Source organism: Haemorhous mexicanus, chromosome 10 (assembly GCF_027477595.1).
Source record: "Haemorhous mexicanus isolate bHaeMex1 chromosome 10, bHaeMex1.pri, whole genome shotgun sequence".
Classification (NCBI taxonomy): domain Eukaryota; kingdom Metazoa; phylum Chordata; class Aves; order Passeriformes; family Fringillidae; genus Haemorhous; species Haemorhous mexicanus.
Window position 1 is genome coordinate 8,261,868 of NC_082350.1, and position 20,620 is coordinate 8,282,487.

A 20,620-nucleotide genomic window follows, 5' to 3' on the forward strand; every position below is an offset into this window, starting at 1 on the left:
GCGCAGGAGAAATGTTTGTCATATCTTTGTACTGAAATTTGTGGCATTTCTTCCAAAGGGCCGTGACAGCTTCCAGCTGTACTCCCAGTGAGTCAGATATCAGAAGAACGCGCCAGCGGAGTCAGCGGCAGTACCCACCGCGCCCAGCTGCATCTCCGGGGAACCGACAGCCATCCTCTCCAACGCTGCAAGCTAAAAGCAGCGGGAAGTTGAAAACCAGGGTTGGGGCGTGGGGAACCCGGGTTGGGTGCCCGCTGTTGGCCCCGGAGCCTGTCGCTGCTCTCTGCCGCTGTGGCTGTGACAGAAGGCGGCTTCAGAGGGCTGATACTTCTCGGCTCCTTGGCGGGCGGGCCGAGTATGCGGCGGGGGGCAGCGGGCACCCCGTCCCACGTCGTCTGTGGGACCGTCCCGTGTCCCGTCCCGTCCCGGCCGTGCCGTGCGGAGCTGCCCGGGCGGTGGCGGGGCGGCGGCGGCCGCCAGGGGGCGCGGGCGGGCGGCGTGGCCGGGGGGGCGGTGCCAGGGTGGGCCGGGCGCTCGGCGGGCGCGGAGCCGCGGCCGTGGCGTGGCGGCTCCGGCGGCTCCGGCGGCTCCAGCTCCGGGCCCGGGAGGAGGTGCCGAGCGCGGCCAGGCAGGTAAGGGGCGGCTGCGGGCGGGGCTGGGCCCCCTCGGGCAGGTGGGACACGGCCTGGGGCTCGCCGCCGGGGAGCGCTGTGCCTGGTGCCCCGGTACGCCGCTGCCGCGTCCGCGGTGCTCCGCTGCCCCGGTAGGGGCTCGGCGGAGCGGTCGCTGCCGAAGCCCGGGGACAGCAGGGGTGCGGCCCGTGCCCGGCTCCGGGAGGGGTGGCGGGAGCGCTGCGGGCGAGGAGCCTCGGCCGGGCCGGCCTGGCGGGCGGGGGCTCGGCCGGCGGGGCTTCGGGGCGGGTCAGCCCTGCAGCCCTGCCCCGGACGGGAGCGCGGGCCCGGCCCGGGCTGTGCGGGACCCGCTAGGAGCGAGCCGTGTGTGAGCCGGTGTGTGCGAGCCGGTGCCGGTGTGTGCGAGCGGTGCAGGGCTGGGGCTGGCAGGGCTCGTTTCCCTGCGAGTCCCCGCGTGTGCCCGCCTCGGCTGGCAGCGAGCGGCAGCGGGGCTGGACCGGCGCTGCTCCGGGTACCGGCGCTGCTCCGGGTACCGGGACTTGCCAGGCATTGTCGGCGGATATACTGTGGCCGGAGTGGAGTAACTTCGTGGATCCACCTGTTTCCTGACACCTCTTGTCTTTAGCGTGTCCCACAGCATCCTTTGCATCGCACGTACTTATCCTAGATATTTCTAGGGTCTTAAACAGACTTCTTACTGAGTTTCTGTGCTGCAGGTTCCCGAATATAAACCCTGGGCGTTTTGACAAGCATGGGCTTCTCATTGGAAGTGTGTTCTGAGGTGGACATTGTCTTGGCCTTTGTGCAGAGTGCGGCCCTAAAAAAAAACCGAAACAACTCTGTGAAAGTGTGTCTTAAAATGCCGGGAAGTAAGGAGCAAACAGTGCATTTGTAAATACTGTAACCTGAATTTCTGGACTGATCACTTTACATAAAGTCTTTGAAATTACAGGGTGGGAAAAGCATGTGTAATGACTTTATATGGCTTTTATTTTGTCTGGCATCATAGTCTCAGATAGGCATCTGAGTACAGATCTTAAATTTTCTCTTCTACAAATTTTACAAAGATATTTTTATGTGATGAAAAAGCCAGTTCTGAATAAGTGGCTCTATCTTTGACTAACTGCAAAAGCTGTCACATATAATAAGTTATTGTGCCAGTATTACAATAGTAATGGGATATTAAACCAGCACATTTTGGCAGTAAGTAGCTGTAATACTTCTGCCCTGTTTTGACGTCTCTAGAAGGAGGATTAGCTCAGACAGCATTTGTAGTGGGAGGGTGTGAGTGAGATGAAAAGCAAAAGCTGCTTAATTTTAATCTTCTCAAAAAGGTAACTACAAGCAGTGCACATGGTTCAAACACATATGCTCCTCTCTAATGGCTTTTAATTGTAGTATCTTGATTGTGTTATGTAAACTCAGTAGTGCTGAAATACTACTTTTAGAAGATTCAGTCCATACTGAACAAGCTCCCTGTTTTGGGGCAAAGGAAGTGTTGAGGGACAGAGGTGTCATAGGAAGGTCTGACAACAGCAGTTCTGTAAAATGGCTTTAGTGTAACTGAGGCTGTGTCTGTGCCTCTGTAGAGGTGTGCCTCAGGTTAGGCTGCAGGCTTTAACTTGTTAAAAACTTGTTTAAACTTGTAAAAAACTTTAACTTTTTAAAATAGTTTAATTTTCGTGATAGGGAACTTCATTTTCTCTAACAGCTTTCTTTTGTCTTCTGAGCTGCTTTTTTTTTTTTTTTTGGTGTAGTTTTAGAGGTGGGCATCTTGGAGTGAAGAAACACAAAAAGCAATGCTTCATGGTGTGCAAAATCACTGTCCCCCATGAAGTCTGCTTCCTCCAGTGGTTTTACAAGGAGATGTGTATTTTTACAGACTTATCATAACCTCCTTAGACAAACAAAACCTAGAGTGTCCTGTGAGCTTTCTTATGTATGTCCTTTTTTATTTTCACTGTCTCATAGGAGAAATTTGAAACTAGACTTTTGGATGCTTTTTCTGATGAAGCTGCAAATATTAAAAAGAGAAGAACAAAGTCTTTTACATGTAAAGGCTTTGTATCTTAAGTGTGTCTGCATGTTATTGCCCAAAAAACCAATGCTGGATTCATGTGGTTCTAAGTGTGGCTTTTATCTGGATTTATGGTCAGTTCTAGTTGCATATTCTCGTCATCTCCCCACAATTTTATCTTTTGGCCAACAATAGCATGTTGGCAATTAATTAGGTGGGAAACCACTGTGAGATGTGTTGCTCACAAGCATACATCACATGAGCATAGGAATTAAATGTTAAGCCACCTACTGACATATGCTTTATTATTTAGATTTTTGGTTTATGATGGATGCCACAGAGGAGGTGCTGATCCTTTAACTGTTCAAGAGGGCAGAGTCTTCAAGCCTGCCCCTACCAAAGGGATGAAGTTGCTCTCTCAAGGAGCTTGGGAGTGTGCACAAAGCACTCAGCTATTGCTTTGGCTATTTAGAGAATAATTTGGTGAAGATGATGTGAGTAGACTAAAGAAGATGGAGTTTGTTATAGGGAATGCAGAAAAGTTTTGGAAGTTACTGGTAGATCGTTACCAATTATGTGCAGGGAAAGGTATTGTGGCAGCCTGACAGGCACTGGGGCAGCACACACACAAATGCTGCCAGACAGCAGCCTCGAGGGTGAGAAAAGAGCTGCTTAAAAAGAACCTCAGTGGTCCAAATATTGGACAAAGAATGTAGTTTGGGTCAAAGCTGTCCCAGCAGTGCATCACGTTTGGGAAGTGTTTGAACATAGCCTTTAATCTTGATTCCCTGGGAGAGGGAGGCAGTAAGTGAGCTTTGGTTCACATTCAGAAGGGTGTATTTAAAAAAACTCTGGCTTGGGTGGTAAATTATATGCAAAAAAGAAAACTTAAATTTTGGAGCAAAAAGAGAGGAAATGTCAAATGCTTGGGAGGAGACTTAAGTGTAGGTTTCAAGCAAAATTTTTACTTGCATGGGTTTGAGTATCATGGTAATTTTAATGGACTTGTATTAAAATATTGTAGTACTGATAAAATATTGTGCTTCAAAATGCATATTTTCTTATTTTCTTTTACAAGCTTTTGAAAATGCTTTCTGTAACAGGGAATGGAAATGCAGGCCAGTGTATGGCATAAGTTACACAGAAACAGGATTGGAAACAGTTGATCATAAAGCTGTGCAAAGGCTGATGATGACTGAAGGTTTCTGTAGCAGTTTTCCAGGATGATACTAGGAATGCTGTACAGACTGTGACATGTTTCATATTCTGTTAAAATCAGGCTGCACTTTGGTGAATCCCTGAAGCAAGCATTTAGCTTTGCACACTATTTAGGGCAGAAGAATTTGGGAAATTTTACTGTCTAAAATTTGTAGGGGAGGATATATGAGTCTTGACTTAAGTCAGTGTAGGAGCACATGGCTTGTTTTGTTCCATTGGGTTTAGGTTAGAATTCAAAATTCATGTTCTTGTTTATCTTGAAAATATTAGATGTTCTCTGATTACAGCTGGGTGAGGCATTTTCTTGTTCAGTGAAGAAAGATAAGAGTGGGAAGGTGTACTGTGACAAATGGCATTTACAATTCTTTTTGAAAAAACAGATAATGCCTGAATCATCAATGTAATGGTTTATCCTAAGCAGCAAGAAAGAGTTTTTTTTGTTTTGTTTTGTTTTGTTTTTTTTTGCATTGTGCAAGCTGATAATAGAAACATTTGCCAGGAGGGCTACAAAGATAGATGGTAAGTGTGTGATTAGGCTCTAAGTGGTTCTGTTGACAGGCAGAGGATTCAGAGCAAGATTGACAGGCTATTTCATATTGATTAGAGAAGTAAACTGGGTTTTGAAAAGCTAGGCAGCTGGCATATTTCTTAACTGATTTTTGGAAGCTGAAATAATTAGGCTTATTTGTTTGTGCCACATGGTGAACACTTCCAGAATGGCTGTCTGGAAATGCTAATCAGGGGCTGATTTTCAGCTGATCCATTCATAGTTTCTACAGCCACCCAAAACTTCAGCATGCACGAGAATGAAGTCAGTTTCCCCCCACATTGTCACGTTCATGGTTTCCCCTGTGAAAATAAAACCACAGCCAGCACAGCTGTGTGTCAGTGTGTGCACTGATGAATGTCCCCGTTCCCTGGGCAGTGGAGGGTGCTGTGCTGTGCCTTGCTGGTGCTGGCAGTGCTGATGGGGACCCTGCAGACACACAGCTGGTACCCCCAGTGGTTAATCACTGTTAAAAGGACAGTGATGCTAGCACTGGTTCTTGCACTTTGCCCTGCATTTCTCATTGTTCTCCTTCCCTGCTCTGTGGTTGTGATGTTGGTTTGTTGATTGCTCCTGAGTCTGAACACAGCTTTGTGTTTCTCTGAAGACCTTTGGGTACCTTCCTGGGGAGTTTCTGTGGGCTGATAAAATGTAAAACCAGCTTAGCAAATAAAGCAGCAGAACTGTAGCCAAAGGGCCTTTCCAAGGAAATGCTGGGACATGATGTTTAATGCCAGCACTGTTTACCTAAACCTATTTTTATTTTTCCTTTTGAAGCAATAACTCTCCTGTCTGCACCTGTGTGTTCAGCTGTCTCTCTCTGTGAGATGATGTGTTCCTAGTGGTTAGTTTGTGCTGCTGCCATGAGGATCCAGGGAAGAGCCAGGCATGCCCTTTTGCCAGCAGCATGGCACTTTTCCAGTTTGTTGCCTGTGTTATTCCCCATTCAGCTCTCAAGCAGCCAGGCAAGTTGGCAGCTGTGCAGAGTGCTGTGGGGAGGAAAGGGCAGCAGAAAATGCTGACTGTGTGCTAATGCATCTGTGTAATTCTGGGGTTAGATTGCAGGAAGATGACAAAACTGCTGAATAAAGTATGTTTAATCTTTTTTTTTTCCTCTCCAGTATGAGTTGCAGTGGGTAATAGTAGAATGTGTGGAGAAGCACAAGTTTTCCATTTGGAACAGAAGTGTGTATCTGCCCTGTAATTTTATGGAAGTGGTTGAATATGGAAGTTTTGGATGACCTGACCAGGATGGAACAGAACTCATGTAAGGCTATAGGCAGAAGAAAAATCTTTTGGGTTGAGGGTCAAAATATAGCTTGAGCACAAGGATAGGGTAGAGTAGAAATGTGATGGGTAAAAATCAATGTCATCCCTTCCATCCCTCTTGCAACACTTACCAGGTTGTTGCACTGCCTCTTTTCGCATCTCTAATTAAGCTAATTTAGTAAAATGGTGTTTTACTACCTGGAAAACTCTCAGTGGTGGCCAAATCAGCAGATGTAAAATTATGCATTTTAGGGTGAGAGTGGTGAATGGTGCATTTCCCCCTGACAGCTGTGGGGGAATGGCTGGGACACTGGGTTCAAATTGTGGCAGTTCTCCAGAGGGTGAGTGTGAAGGACCAGGTGAGGATGGGACACAAGACAGGATGGAGAGTGGCTGAAGAGAGAAAGTGTCCCCAAATCCATTCAGTTTGGATACTGTGAGCAAATGAACCTGTGTGGGCCCCTGAGGACTGTGGGTGTGTAACCTCCACCAGCAGAGTATGAATGTATAACCTGACCCAGTACAAGGTCATTTGAAATTAAAAAAGTACAGATTTGGGAACTCAGATCACATTCTGAAATCCCAGTCTAACCTGAGTGGAAGAGCTGAAAAGCAGTGAAAAATACTGTCCTTAATTACTAGCACCATCTTGAACATTACATGGGATAAATTTGACTCAGTGTGGGAAAATAAGCATTTTTCTGTGTTTATGAGCTTTCTTCACTGATCTGTTTATTCAACTTGACTTCCCTGGTTGATCACCACTAGCTTTGAGTGCATCCCTGCAATGTTTACTTTCAAAGTTAGTGCCAGAAGAAGGTATTTGCCTCAGGACACAGTCCCTGACACTGGGGCAGAGGGAGGCAGATTCCTGCTCAGAGGAAACACAGACACAGGGGAGTGTTATAGCAGGAGATGGAGTTGTTCAAACAATGGAAACTGTAAAGAGTAAAACCTTACCTTAAAAACAAACCCCAGAAATCATTTAATGATTTAAGCATGTTAAGTGCTTTGCCTTTGTGTGCTTTTTGGAGCTGTGATGTTATCTGATCAGCCACTGGCTGTGATCTGGGGGTGATTAGGATCTATGCTTATAGTTATGAGCATATGGTATATGGTTTTAAAATGGTAAGTTTAAAATAATTACATTCTGATGCTGTTTTTTAAGAATTATTTAATTATCTTTATGTTCTAGAATGGTTTTGCTGCCAGTTAATATTCAGTTCTGGCCTGGAGCCATCACAATCATAAGGTTTCCTTCAAGTTTCATAATACTGTTAAAATGAGTTGCTCAGCTTCCTTTAAGGAAGTAAAAGAACTTCCTTTGCTTTTGTTTTTACTTTCTCTGCAGTTCAGAGGCTGTGTGATCTAGTATTGCATAGGAAAAGGAATAGGAATATGGGGACATTGCTGAAGTGCATAACAGAGAGCTGGGCTTCTCACAGATTTTCCTGGATATTAAAATTTGGTTCAAGCAGAGCCTCCAAAGTGATGTGCTGGACTGATGGGTCGGTGTTGACTTGAAGTTTTTTAAGATTTCTACACAGCAGTGTAGGACATTGATCTTATTTCCAACCAAAAGGAGGTAATCAAAGCCAGATCAAAACACTTACTGAAAAGTTTGTCTGAACTGAAGAATCTCTTGAGCTAAGGGTTTATGTGGACCAAAGACACTGAAGTCAGGGACACCTACTCCTGGAAATATTGCATGAACATTTGCTGTTCAAATGAGTAAACCGTGTGAGACCTATAAAGTCATAGCTGGAAAACCAAAGGCTAAAGCATGGGGACTTCCAACAATTCATGAAAGGAATATGAAAGTAAGGGAAGAGGTTTTAAGCCAGCAAAGGAGCTGCAGTGGTCTCTTCAATAGTTAAGATTTGGGTATGCCATGAAGTCTGACTTTTAAACAGGGGAATGGCTTGTGATCCATTGTTATTTGAACTCTGTTGAAAGCTTTGTAATTTGACAGATTTTATTATAGATTAGATTTTATTGGTAGACTGAAACACACCAGAGAAACCTCTCTGTGGTTGAGGGAAGCAGTTCATGCTGTATCTTGTTCTGTCCAAAATGCAGCTTCAGATTCAAACCCACATCCATCTTCAGGGATTGTGCTGCACTCAGAGCCCTGAGAGCAGCATTGGCTGTGCCGAGCAGACATCTCTGCTGGAGGAGTTCAGAGGTTCCTGTGGCTGCTCTGTGGAGCTTTCCTGAGTGTTTGCCATGCTGTGGAGCAGAGCTCAGGCATGGAGGTTCCTACCTGGGCTCTGAGCCCCCAGAATGAAATGATAGCATCAGTGACTGAAAGTATGAATCAAAAAGGAGAGGATGGGTGAGCTGGTAAGCCTGAATTTTGCTGCTGACCACTGTTTTGTCCTCTGGTCTAAACAGATGTCTAAATCTGTGAGAAAGCAGAACATAAAGGGGTGTGCAGACAGCTTGGAATAAACATTCCATAATTGTTTCTATGTGCAGCCCTGCCTTTTCCCTTTGTTTACTGTCAGAGCTAATTTAGACTTTTGTTAGGTTCCTCCAGGCAGGGGCATGTCATCCCTGTGTCCTGGCTGATGGCAACACTGGATATTCTGTGTAAACAGGCCAGTGAAGCTGGTAGGAGCAAAAATGCCTTTGCTGTCAGGGTGCTGCCAGAGCCTGGGCACAAAGGCAGCAAGCTGGCTCCAAGCTGAGCCTCTAAGTGAAAGTGTTCTGGCAGAAAAGGAGACTGAATTTAGAGTGGTTTTATTTATTTATTTTTAGTGAAAGGATGTGCAGGATGTGGAAGTAGTATTTGAATTGCAACTGTTGAGAACTTCTCTCCCATATACTGATAATTCTAGGAATAGGAGAAGGAAGAGAGTGTTTTGGGGCAATGACTTCCTCCCCAAAGAATCAGATATTTATAGTACCTTATATTTTGAAACTATGGTTTTCATCTCTAAATTACTTCATGTGTTTACTTATATTTTTCTTATTAATAGTTCTAGGAACCATTGATTATGTAGAAACTGCAGTACTGATCTCCTTTAGTGACTTCATGTCAGAAATTATTGTGCTTGGTCCTAAAAAAACCCCCCTGTTTTGGTATTCAGGTGTTTATAAGGGTATTTACAACTCACAATTGTGGTATTTCTTCCAAAAGTACTTGTTTGAGTTTTCAGAAGGATTTTGTTTTAAAGTGTTTCTTTGCAAGATGATTAGTGTTCAGAGTACAGGGAGGTAAGATGACACACCTAAGTGCTTTGTTGTGCAAGGGTGAAAAAACCACATAAAATCCAACACTTAATGATCTTTGCATGCTTTTTTAACAGTTCCCATGCCTTTTTTTTTTAAACTCAGTTATGTTTGTTCAAGATAATGTGGGCGTCATTTCATCAGAAAATGATGTAAACGTAAGGAAATTCCAGAAACTGAGAGATTTCTGGCTGCAGAATAAGTCAACTTCCAATGCTGTGAAACTCATAAAGAATCGTTACAGTGTTCTAATGTTGCACTGCATTAACTGTAACATTAATGCACAAAATTTGAATATAGATGTCTCTGTGTGACTCCATTGATTGGCCAGTTTCAGGAGATTCATAGACTGGTGGGTTCTAAGTTCAGTAAAACAAATACATTCGAAAAGACTTAGACTGGCAAAATCAAATGCAAACCCAAACTATGCAGACACTTGTTTTGCTCTGGTATTTGAGAGAAGGCAGCTCCCAGTGGTGACTGAGTAGGACAGAAATGAGAAGAAGGAAACAGCCCTCTGAAGGATGCAAGCTGAAGGTGACTTTTCCAGCCTTTCCAGTGTAAAACTTTACGAGAGTCTTGCTCAAACTTGAAAGCTGCTTAGGAGAAAGAGGTGTTTAAAATGTTCACCAGTTTGTCTGCTTGTGCACCTTGAAGTTTAAAAGCTCAGATTTTGGAGTCAAGAGAACCTTGTATTTTGAGAGCAGTGGATTATCTTTAAGGTGTGCCAATGTTCAGCCTGGCTGGAGGTGCCTTCATCACTTCTGTGTGCTCAGCACTCATCAGGCTTAATAAATTCAGGGTTAAATCTGCTGCACAGGGAAGGTGAGTGCTGTACAGAGGGGCAGAATTGTTCAAGTCAGATCTGTTTGATGCCCTTGCCTTGTGTGAAGTGGGAGCTCCCACTGCTCACTTGAAAGGCTGGGCAGTACTGCTGGGCCACTGCAGTAGCTTTGCACTGTGCAGGACCAGCTGTGCCACTGTGGGGATTTTAGAACTGCCTAGGTAAGGAGGAAACTTGCAAAGACAAGAAAAGTTTGCATTTGGATGTTTTCATGTGATAAAATACATTAAACTTCAGTGTCTTAGCTGTTTTCATTTTTAAATCAGATACTTGTTGGTAGAATGTTAAATAATTAAAAAACAAAATTATCTTATAACTATTAATTTTTACATATTAACATGTAGCCATGCTCTGTTGGACAGGCACTGCTTCTTGCTGTTTGCATGCTTTCCTTGTGGAGTGGTACAAATTGCCTTTTTATCTGGGCTTATTTTATCTTCACTTAGGTGTTGGGGTTTTTTCGTATTTGTGGTTTTTTGTTTTTGTTTCATGAGGCTGCTGTTTGTACTTTTAGTTGAGTTTTGTGTCCCCTATGGTTACTGACTTCCAGTTTAACTCATGGGGTGGGAGGGCTAACACGAATAACAATACTGAGCAGGTTTTATTTAATATTTTCAATGATGAGCCAGTTTTCCTCTTTTTAGAAATGCATTTTTTTGCACCAAGTGTTATGACCTATTTTGCTTAAATGCTATTAAAAAAAAGAGTATGTTTCTTGTTTTTTTCCAATGGGAAAATGGAGAATTGTGCTGAACAGTATCACAGATGCTGTGTTACTTTGTGATGCTGTGCAAAATGCACTCTCAGTGTTGCAGGGATCATATGTTCAATTTACATTGCTGCTGCTACAGTGACTGCAGGGCTTTTGTGAGGGTTTCCTCACCCTGACAATTACAAGCATCAGTAACCAAGCAGGTCATGCTGACCAGGGAATTGGTTCTGCTGCATGTTCCAATTTCCACTCTGTTCTGGTTCTTGCCACGGGTCTTTATAGCTCTGGTCCATGTGGTCATGACCAGAAAATCCCAGCCAGTGCTTTGCATTCCTGCAGGAAAAAAGTGCAAATCACTTAAGTGCCAAAGAAAAGGGCTGACTTCTGCCATTTGCTGACACAACTATTTTCTGCAGTTGCTAATTCAAGAGTATGAGCTCACTGTCTGAAGTTGTCTGGGGGCTGGACTTGGGAGCAGATGAAAAGTGTGCCTGGTGGGCTGCTGCCCAGTGGCTGGGGAGTGATTGGTGGAGCATCATGAGTTAAAGTGAAAGTCAAGGCAGAACTTTTCATTGTAACTGTATCAGGAGCTGTCACCTTTATTTCAGATGCCTTCAAAACAGGCTTTGTCAAAAAGTAAGCCTACAGACGCAAATGAAAGGCAAAAGATACATCAAAAAGAAATGATAGGTAAAATCTCTTATGCAGTGTAGAGATATCAGACTAATGGGTGGGTCCCTGTGTTATTCTGTGACCTTTTCTAAAACTATCTATGAATGTTACTCCAAATCAACCTTATATTGTCTGTGGGCTTTTTGTTCTCCCTCCTACACTCTATGAGCTTGCTCCAAAATACACTTTTCTCTGTCTTTGGCACATAGTTATGTACAGACTGAGCACTGCCTTCCTTTTGGAGCAAAGTCTCCATTTGTCTTTGCTGTTTTTTCATTGTGACCACTTTTGCCCTCTTATGTTTCAGTAGACAATGTCATTTTGATGCAGCACATCAGATAAATACAGTAATTTTATTGAGGCAGACTTTGAGGAGTACTATTGATTATTTATGGAGACATGCTGTTTTAATCAAGTAAATTCATTTAAGCTGTCATGGTGAGTCAGTATCATTCTGTGCTTATGCTTCATGCTGGAGAGTAGGTTTGTATTATAGATGATGCTGGTGATTTAGAGGATGTAACAGCATCAGTCAATTGGCACAGGAGTTTGGCAGTGCTGGTTTAGTGTCTCATATAATATCACAAGTGCTCTGAAAGCATTGATGTGAAGTTATTTTCAGGGCCTGACTTAAACAAAAGAAGTGTGGCCAGTCAGGAGATGCCTTGTCTCTGGTTTGCTGAGTTGCTGGTGCTGCCAGGGGGAGGTTCTGTGTGATGCCCTGGCTGGCAGTGCCCCTCCAGTGCTGAGCAGAATGTAGGTTAGTGCTGCCAGCTGCTCTGCCTTGCCTGGGCTCCAGGCTGCCTGCCTCTCTCCCAGCATTTCTGGGTGGTTACTAATTTTTCCTGACTCCCTGGCCTGGCCTTCAACCATAAGGCTGTTTTTACCTTGGTGTGAGCATGCAATAACACCTTACACAAGCACTTGGGTGAGATTAGGTAAATACTGAGAGTGCTCTAAGTGCTGTGAGTCATTCTGGCATGTTGTGATGAGTTGAGATTTTGGATTGTGTTTAAAAGGAAAAGTTCCATTCTGTGGATAGGTATGTAGGTGGGTATGCTGCAGAAGGTGACTGAGAAGGAGCCTTTTACTTACCTGCATTTCAATGTAGGATGCTTCATTAATGACTATCCTTATGATTTTCTAAACTGTTTAAGTGTGTCACATTTAAAATTAGTGTGACTGAAATGTCTGGAGTTGTAAAGCTCATCTTTATCAAGTACTGCATTCATAGAAACAGAATTGTGGAATTGTTTAGGTTGGAAAAGGTCAAGTCCAACTGTTCCCCCAGCACTGCCAAAGCCACCAGCAAACCCTGTCCCTGAGCCCCACATCCACAGGTCTGTTAAATCCCTCCACCACTGCCCTGGGCAGCCTGTGAAGAAATTTTTCCTAATATCCAGTCTAAACCTCCCTGTCTCAGAGATGAGCATCCATCACTGCATTTTGGGCAGAAGCTGCTGCTCCTGGCACCAGTGCCACCTGGCTGTGGTGCTCAGTGCCCTCCCAAAGCAGTGAGTGCTCCCTTGGCTCTGAGCCACGTTCCTGCAGCCAGGTGGGGCTGTCAGCTGCTGCTGGGATGGCCCTGGCTGTTGGGGGAGTCATCCCTTCATGGTGTGGAGATGTGGAGGCTGGGCAGGCGCTGCACTCTGTCTGGGTGCACAGATGAAGATCAGCAGTGCCCGAATGTCAGGTGAGCAGGGGATGCTCTGCAGTGCTCCTGCTCTGTGATGGTCTGTCCTGGACACCCAGATGTGTTCTGCTCTGTGGTTTGTTGCTTTGTTTGACCTGCATGTGAGAATAGCTTTGTGGGAAGATAAGGTTGGTTTGCTTTTATTTCTCCCCCCTCCATGCTTTGTTTTATCTTTTTTGGTTTACCAAGGCTCCCTTCAGTGAGTGCCCACGATGTTTATTGAACTCCTGGTGTGCCAGCCTGGAGGGGCAGAGGCTCCAGGACTGTCACACACCTTCTCCTGCTTCCCTGCAGCTTCTTGCCGAGGAGGAGCTGATGGCAAATGGTGTTGACAAGCTTTTAATTAACAGCTTCTCAGCAGGAGCTGTTCCTATGCCTCATAAGTCACAACAGAGCAACTTTTAATTTGTTAGCAAGCCAAAGTGTATTCAAAAGAAAAATCTTTCCACTTTGTAATTTCTTGAATGATGCCTTTCACACTCAATGTTTTAAAGCTTCTGATCTTGCAATTAAGGCTCAAGCTCATTAAGCTTACTCAGGAAAACATTTTGCTAATATGAAGTGTGTAAGATCTCCTATTTTTCAGTCTTTAATTTTTTTCTTTTTTGTGGCAGCTTTATTTCTGGTGCAACAACAGTATTAATCTGTGTAGACTGTGCCCAAGACCTCTCGTTCCTGAGAGCTTTTTAAAAGATTTTACCTTCTCCTTCCTGCCAAGTCTATTTTTTGCTTTTTCCTGTGGTTCCTTCTGTTGTCCCATCTGTTTGGTTGAACTGCTTTATTCTCTCCTGGTGTTTGACATACACTAATCCTTTTACCTTCTATCCTTCACAGCTTTGTTGAATTGCAGTGTGTAGTTCAGTTTTGCTTCTGCCTGCCCTTCACTAGGATGTTCCAGGATGAGCTATGATTTTTTTGAAATTGAGAACTGTTAAAATTGTTCCTACAACTTTCCCCCTCCCTCTCTTTTTACTTTATTTTTATTACTGCTTGCACTTGCCATTTATGGTGCTGGTAGCCTTTGGGAAAAATGCTGTAATGACTCTGGTTTCTTGCTTCTCAGAATCTCCAGATCTTTCCATTTTTGCACGGTTTCCAAAAGCTGTAAAGGTAGTTGTCCAAGTAAAATGAGATGGAAAGACCTCAGTCCTGCAAAATGTATGTGTGTAATGGATTTCACTTACTGCAATCACACAACTCTTTTCAATATCAGCCCCCCTGGATAAAATAAGTTCAGTGATTCCTGAGACCTTTTTAAATACCAGTAAGAAAATTAATTGGAGGGGAAGGGAATGGTGTAGGAAAAAAATCAGAATTTTGAGGTTGTGGTTTTATCAGCTCTCAGATATTAAAATTTAAGATGGTTAGTTTGTGGAGTGCAGAAGAGTTTTGGTAAGCAAATGTATATTAATTACATGTGTATGTAAGACTTGTCATTCTCAAAAGCAGGAAAAATAAAGAGAGGCCTCTTTGTATGAGGAAATAAGTTCTGAGGCAAAAAGAAATGGTGGAGGGGAAAAAAATTACTTTCTGTCAACAGGTTTGAATGTTCTGTCATAAACAGAACTCAGTTCAAAGGGTCTGGGAATCTCAGAAGATTTCTTTCAAAACTAACCAATTTCCTGCAGCACACTGTCAGTGCTAGGAGGAGCCATCTCTTGCACATATGAGCAGCTGGTTGTTTAAAAAAGAAAAAAAAAAGGCATGTAAGGGGGGGAGAGCAACCCCCTCTCATCCTTATTTAGAGCAGTTTTCCACAGGAGAGCTTACATCTGTGAAAACAGGGCACTTGGGTAAATTCTGTACTCTTCAGAATGTAATTTTGCAAGGAAAAGTGTGTTTGGATGTTTTCAGGAGAGGGCTTGTTTTTTTTTTTTTGTAATTTTTTTTTGCAATGTGTAACAACTGCTGAGGCTTTATTAATTTTTTTTTACTGTGTAGTGGCACTGATTGCTTTTCTTACTCTTTATTACCTTAAGAATTGTGAATGTGAGTATTAACCCTGTGTTAGCAGGAGCAAGCTAATTTTATGGAAAACAGAAATATTTTTTATTTACCAGAAAGTTTTGTTGTGGAAATAGGGTTAATCCTATTGTTAGAGTGAAGGCAACTTCTCCATTCTGTTGTTGCCAATTTGAATTGCCTTGTGTGCTTGCTTTTATAGAATAACTGATGCTTCCACATCTGAAATACATGTTTGCCTCTATTTTGTTGTTTGCAGGAACCACAGATACCTGAAGATGAAGCCATGAAGAGTGAGCAGAGTGAATAATAATGCTTTTCCGAAACCGCTTTCTGTTCTTGCTGGCCTTGGCAGCCTTGTTAGCCTTTCTGAGCCTCAGTCTGCAGTTCTGTAAGTGTCCTCATGTTTGTTTTCCACATATGGTGCTCCATAGGTGTCTTTAAAAATGGCCATGGTTACATGTTGTTTAAGCATTCTTTCTTTATTGAAATACTTGGGGTTTATTTTGGGGTTTTTTGTTTGTTTGTAAGAATTTTTGTTTGCTCGTTTTCCAAAAAAGTAAGAAACATTGTTTTGTGTGCTGTGTAGGAATCTGTACAATCTAGAGAGTTCAAATCAGGCTACTGTATTTAAACAAAAAAAAAAAAAAAATCTGCATTTTGTAGTGCAGTTAAGTAATTGAGTGTGATTGAATCCTTCCATGAAAGTAGGCAAATGACATTGGAGAGCAAACTGCTGCAATTCCTATTTCACATTGCATCAGACAGATGGGATTTAGGAAACTGCTGTGAGGGGTTTGAGTGCTGGAACTTCTCCTGATTTGTACCCTCCCATCAGGGAACTTCAGCCAGTTGGATTGGTTCATCAGAAGCGGGTGGTTTGTTCAAGAGCAGATAAATTGTTGTAAAACAGTGTTAAAGTTGTGAAACGGTGTTGTGCTTCAGATGGGGCAGTGCAGAGGGCCCTGGTGGCTGAGCAGGAGGTGGTGCTGAAGGCAGGGCAGTGCAGGTGGCAGATGGGCACTGTGCCCTGTGCCTGATCATCACCTGCTGCAGCAGAGAGAACATTTATAGGTAAAGCCATGTTCTGTGATAATGTGGTCTGTACTAATTAATGCACAGCACTGTAGTGAGCTGCTGTTAGAAGGCAAGTAAAAGTACAGTCCATAGGGTAGGATAACATTCTTTGTTGCTGTTGTCATCTTTCATTGTGTTTTACTGAGCACAGTCCTTCTGGGCCATGCTTTTTTCTGCAGTGTAAAAACCCCCAAACCCCAAAAGATGATATTAGAATTAGAATGTGTCTTTTACACATGACAGACAACTTAAAAAAAGGGAGGGAGAGAAGATGAAAGAAACATGTGGTTTTCTGTTGTTATTTTAGTGTGCTTAAACTCATCTGCATGTCATAAAGGGACCTGTGGCTCTGAATTGCTTTTTCAGCTTCCTCTGGGCACCAGCCAGGGGTCTGATTGCAGCTTCTTTTGCCCTTTAGGCTCGTTAGAGCTCTGCCCTTGATGCTGTAGGGTTGGTTATGAATTGTGCATAGGGTGAAGGTCCTGGAGGAGCTGCAGCTGAAACATGAAACTGAATTGTTAACTAAATGAGTTTTATTTAGAGATGAGGAGGTAGGCATTTAGGAGAGTGAATCACATTTCATCTAAAGATAAAATGATTTTCTGCTTAATTAGAACATAACATTTCTGCTAGAGATAAGGATGTTTGAGAAGTGCTTTAAAAAGCATGGAAGCTGCAGCAGGCAGCCAAGGTGGAGCTCAGTGCCAATACCAGCACTGATACAGAGACCTTTCCATCATGAGAGCTGCAGTATAGTCCACTGGGAGCCAAGACATTCAGGTGGCCTGATACTTGAACTTCTGACAGCTTCGGGATGTAGAGCAGTTAGTCCAAACTTGGAGCAAGTTTGGACTAATTCATCTACACAGCAAAACCAAAATCCTCTTGGATCACCTTGTGCTGCTAGGTGAGCTGTGCCAGCTGGGCAGCCTGCAGCTTCAGGTGAGTTATCAGTGCTGGCACTTGTTGTTGCTTTATCAGGAACTTTGCCACAGCCTCATCAGTGCCTGTTTGTCAGGAAACACTGTTTTTTCACATCCTCAGAATGCTGAACTTTGGGGTTGGTGAGTCTGGCTGGTCTCAGCTTTCTTCAACATCAAAATTAGCATGAACCCCTCCTTCTCCATCCAGCACTTAAAACTTCTTTGCAAATAGGGTAAAATTTGAGTTGTTCTACCCCCACTTAGGCAGAACATTCTGCTACAGGCCCCTCATGACAAGACAGACCCTGAGGTCTGGAGCAATTCCCCAGTGGAGCTGGTGCAGGGTCTGGAGCACAAGTCTGATGAGGAGTGGCTGAGGGAGCTGGGAGTGTTTAGCCTGGAGAAAAGGGGGCTCAGGAGGATTTTATCACTCTCTACAGCTACCCAAAGGGAGGTTGTACAAGGTGGAGATCAGTCTCTTCTCCCAGGACAAGAGGAAATAGTCTCAAGTTGTGCCAGGGAAGGTTTATATGGAGTATTAGGAAAAATGTCTTCACCAGAAGGGTGGATTGGCATTGAGCAGCCTGCTCAGGGCAGTGGTGGAGCCACCATCCCTGGAGGGATTTCAAAGACAGGCAGATGTGGCACCTGGGGTCATGGTTTGGTGGTGAACACGGTGGTGCTGGGTTAATGGCTGGTGTTGATCTTAGAGGTCTTTTCCAGCCTGAATGATTGATAATATGGTTTATGTTCATGGTATTAAAATGACTCAGGAAAATGCCCAAGCCACTGATTTGTTTTGTTAGAAGGGAGGTACCTCTTGAAGCATTTGGAGTGGAAATGAATGTTTTATGCTGTTGTGGGATTGTGAATCTCTGTTAGCAAGCAGTGCACAGCTTTGTGGAGGAGGGCTGGTAATTTTAAAATATGCTACTGCTTTTCTAAGCATGAAATGCTGAAAATGTCTGTTCCTTTCTGTGATAAATTTGTTTATAAAAGCAAACAGTACCACTAAATGTATACTTATACAAGTGGTACATATCTTCTATTTTCAAACTTCTGCTTTAGAGCAGAGCATAACTCCTGTAAATGCTTGATACTTTATCCCTCTTATCCACATGTGGAGCTGTGGCATTTGAAGCCAGACTTGTGAATTGTAGCTGACTCTGGAGCAAAGGGAGTAGTAAAGGGCAAGCTCAGCTGTTTTTCTGTAGGTTCTGACTCAATATTACAAACAGCCCACGCTGGGATGGCTGACAAGGTCACAGTCTGGCTCCTCCTTCAGCTGTGAGGGTTCAGGAATTGCTTGCAGCAGTTTGCCACCCAGTCAGACAGAAAAGGATGCTGGTTGACTTTAATGTGCTGTGCTGGGAAAAGCCTGCTTTGTGAGCAGTGACTTCTGCAGCCACCATGAGGTGGAGGTGGTGGCTGGTCATGTGAGCAGTCCCAGTAAGTCTGTCCTTGCTTGGCAGACAAACTCCTGAGGCAGTTGTTTCAGAGCTAATAGTTGTCACATCTTGAGTTCAGACACAAGGAGAAAAATGCTGGGGAAAACAAGCAGGGTGGGACCTCAGAATCTTCAGTCTTGGTGGCTGGGGATGAGCCCAGGATTGATAGAAAACTCTGTCCCCTGTTGGGATGTTTGGTTTTCTTGCTCCCTTTCTCTTGTGGTTTCTGAGTTCTGTATTCTGCTTTCCTGTGCTGTTTTCACCACAAGGCTGGTGCTTTCTGTGGATACTAACAGCTCAGCTCACAGGGTAGATCATGGAGAAAGCTTCCCCCAAAGGCTCTCTCAACAGCTCTGAGAGCTAGAGGTGTTCTCTCCCTCCAGCAGTTTCAGAGGATGGACATGGAGCAGCTGGCCAGGACCCAGGCAGAAGCTGCCCTCAGCTCTGTCCCAGGGGTGGGGCAGGCAGCTCTTGGAGCAGCTGGTTTGTGTTTGTCACATGTGTGTGCTGGCTTGGCTGGCTGCATCAAATGCCAGCTGCATCTTCTTCATCTCCTTATCCTGGCTAGAAGGAGACATGTAAGCAGATTGCTGCACAGCTGGAGACTCTTTTTAAACTGTACCAGTCGTTCTTCAAGGTGATGTGCTGCTGTGGATCCTGTGAGACACACTCCTTCCTGCCAGGGTCCTCTGTCCTGTACATTTTGGGCAATGGGGCACTTGGCTGGTTCTGCTCTTTATGTCCTTGAACAGGAGCAAAAGGCCCAGGGTCTGCTTTGAGCTTTGTCTGCCCCTGGGGCTCTCTGCTTTCCTGGAAATGTCACAGGGAGCAGTAGGATAAGGGAACTGGCTTCAGGAAGTCCTACTGTTTTCAAGCTCTGTGTATTTATTGCAATAAATAATGCCACATTTTTTTATTTTTCCTGAAAATTCCTGGTGCATGATGGGAGAAATGCATTTGAGACACATTTGAAAATTTACTAGGATATTTTAATACCTGTTCATAGTTTTGTCAGATTTGGTTACCATTTCTTGTAGGCACATAGAAGACTTTTAACAAGGAGTTTATACTTGCTGAAAAGGTACAAGCCTTAGCAGTTCTAGGCATCTTTAATGTAACTGTGTGGCCTGGACTTCAAAACAAAAGGCTGGGGCCAAATGTGCCCTCAAATTCAGTTTTGCTATTAATGCATTGTACAGAGTTAAACCTGGAACAACCAGCAATAGAGGGAACCTCCCTTGAATGGCAAATGCCACTGGGTTTTGTACAAGTTTGAATTTTTAAATGGTGTAGGAAAATGACAGTGTTAAAAGTTAACAGGAAAGAAATGTTTCAGTGCTGGCATCAGAGAAAAATACTCTGATGTCTCTAATGGATAATTATATCAATGGAACATTTTTGTTTGGGAAGCCCATTGGATTGGGAAACTGGTTGACTTCCAAACCAAATATGACTGGCAGATTAAAGTTTTATTAGGAATTGTCATTGTTTCCCTCTTGTTTTATGTTTGGGGCCAGATCTACAGAAAAGAGTGGAGAAGTATTTTTCTTATAGTGTTTATTAGTCCACATGTGTTTTTATTTTTCTCCTCTTTGTTTATGTAAATGGTTATGGTTGTAAAACAATTTAAAACTTCAGCATTAGAGACAAAAGGAGAGCTGGTTCTGATAGACTTGTCAGTTAAGGCTGTTCTAAAATGTAATTATGTTGTTTTTATCTAGAGTTTTCAGTGTTTCACTTTGTCAGAAAAACTGCAGAATGGAAAGATGAGCTGCTCTAGACTGTGTATTTTGTCTCTGTAAATATTATCTATAATGCTGTTGACTAAAACTGGGCAGTTTCCTTCTGTACAAACACAGAGGATATATGTAGGGGTACTTCATTCTTTTGATGCCAGAAGAAGAGGTTGCAGTGGCTGAGGTGTTTCTTGCTGCTCTGTGCTGTGTGGCTGCCTAGGGCAGTGCAGAGGGAAGGGAAATGCAGTGCCTGGGGGCAGCTCTTGCAGTTCAGGGACAGAGGATGGCAGTGCACCTGCATCCAAAGGATGTGTCAGAACCCAGCTGTGGTCCTGCAGCCTCAGACTAAGGAGGTGAGACAGAATTTAGGACCCTGTCCATGTTCATTGCATTGGTTAGCCCTTAGGTCAGCTCAGGAACAGGAGTTTTCAAGTAGGGCTGAAGAGCAGCTTTCTTTTTCCTCCAAAGATTGGTACCTGAGAACCCAATTACTGGGCAAACCCAGGCCTTTCATTACATACATCAGAAACATCTGTGACTGGCAGCAGAGGCCTCAAGGTGGCTTTCAAAAATTTATCCATGAGTTTCCTTGAATAAACCAAATGGAAGGGCAATTTAAAAGCTGTTAGGAAGCCA

The 20,620-nt window shown here is 43.8% G+C and overlaps 1 protein-coding gene across 1 annotated transcript in view; it reads left to right on the forward strand.

Annotated features, from left to right (window-relative positions):
- Positions 1-548: 548 nt before the first annotated feature.
- PXYLP1 (2-phosphoxylose phosphatase 1) overlaps positions 549-20,620 on the forward strand; it is a 47,649-nt gene continuing 27,577 nt past the window's right edge. The window contains exons 1-2 of the mRNA XM_059855252.1: positions 549-632; positions 15,060-15,191. Coding sequence (XP_059711235.1) covers positions 15,113-15,191 — 79 coding nt within the window. The 5' untranslated portion in view covers positions 549-632; positions 15,060-15,112. The remainder of the gene's footprint in view (positions 633-15,059; positions 15,192-20,620) is intronic.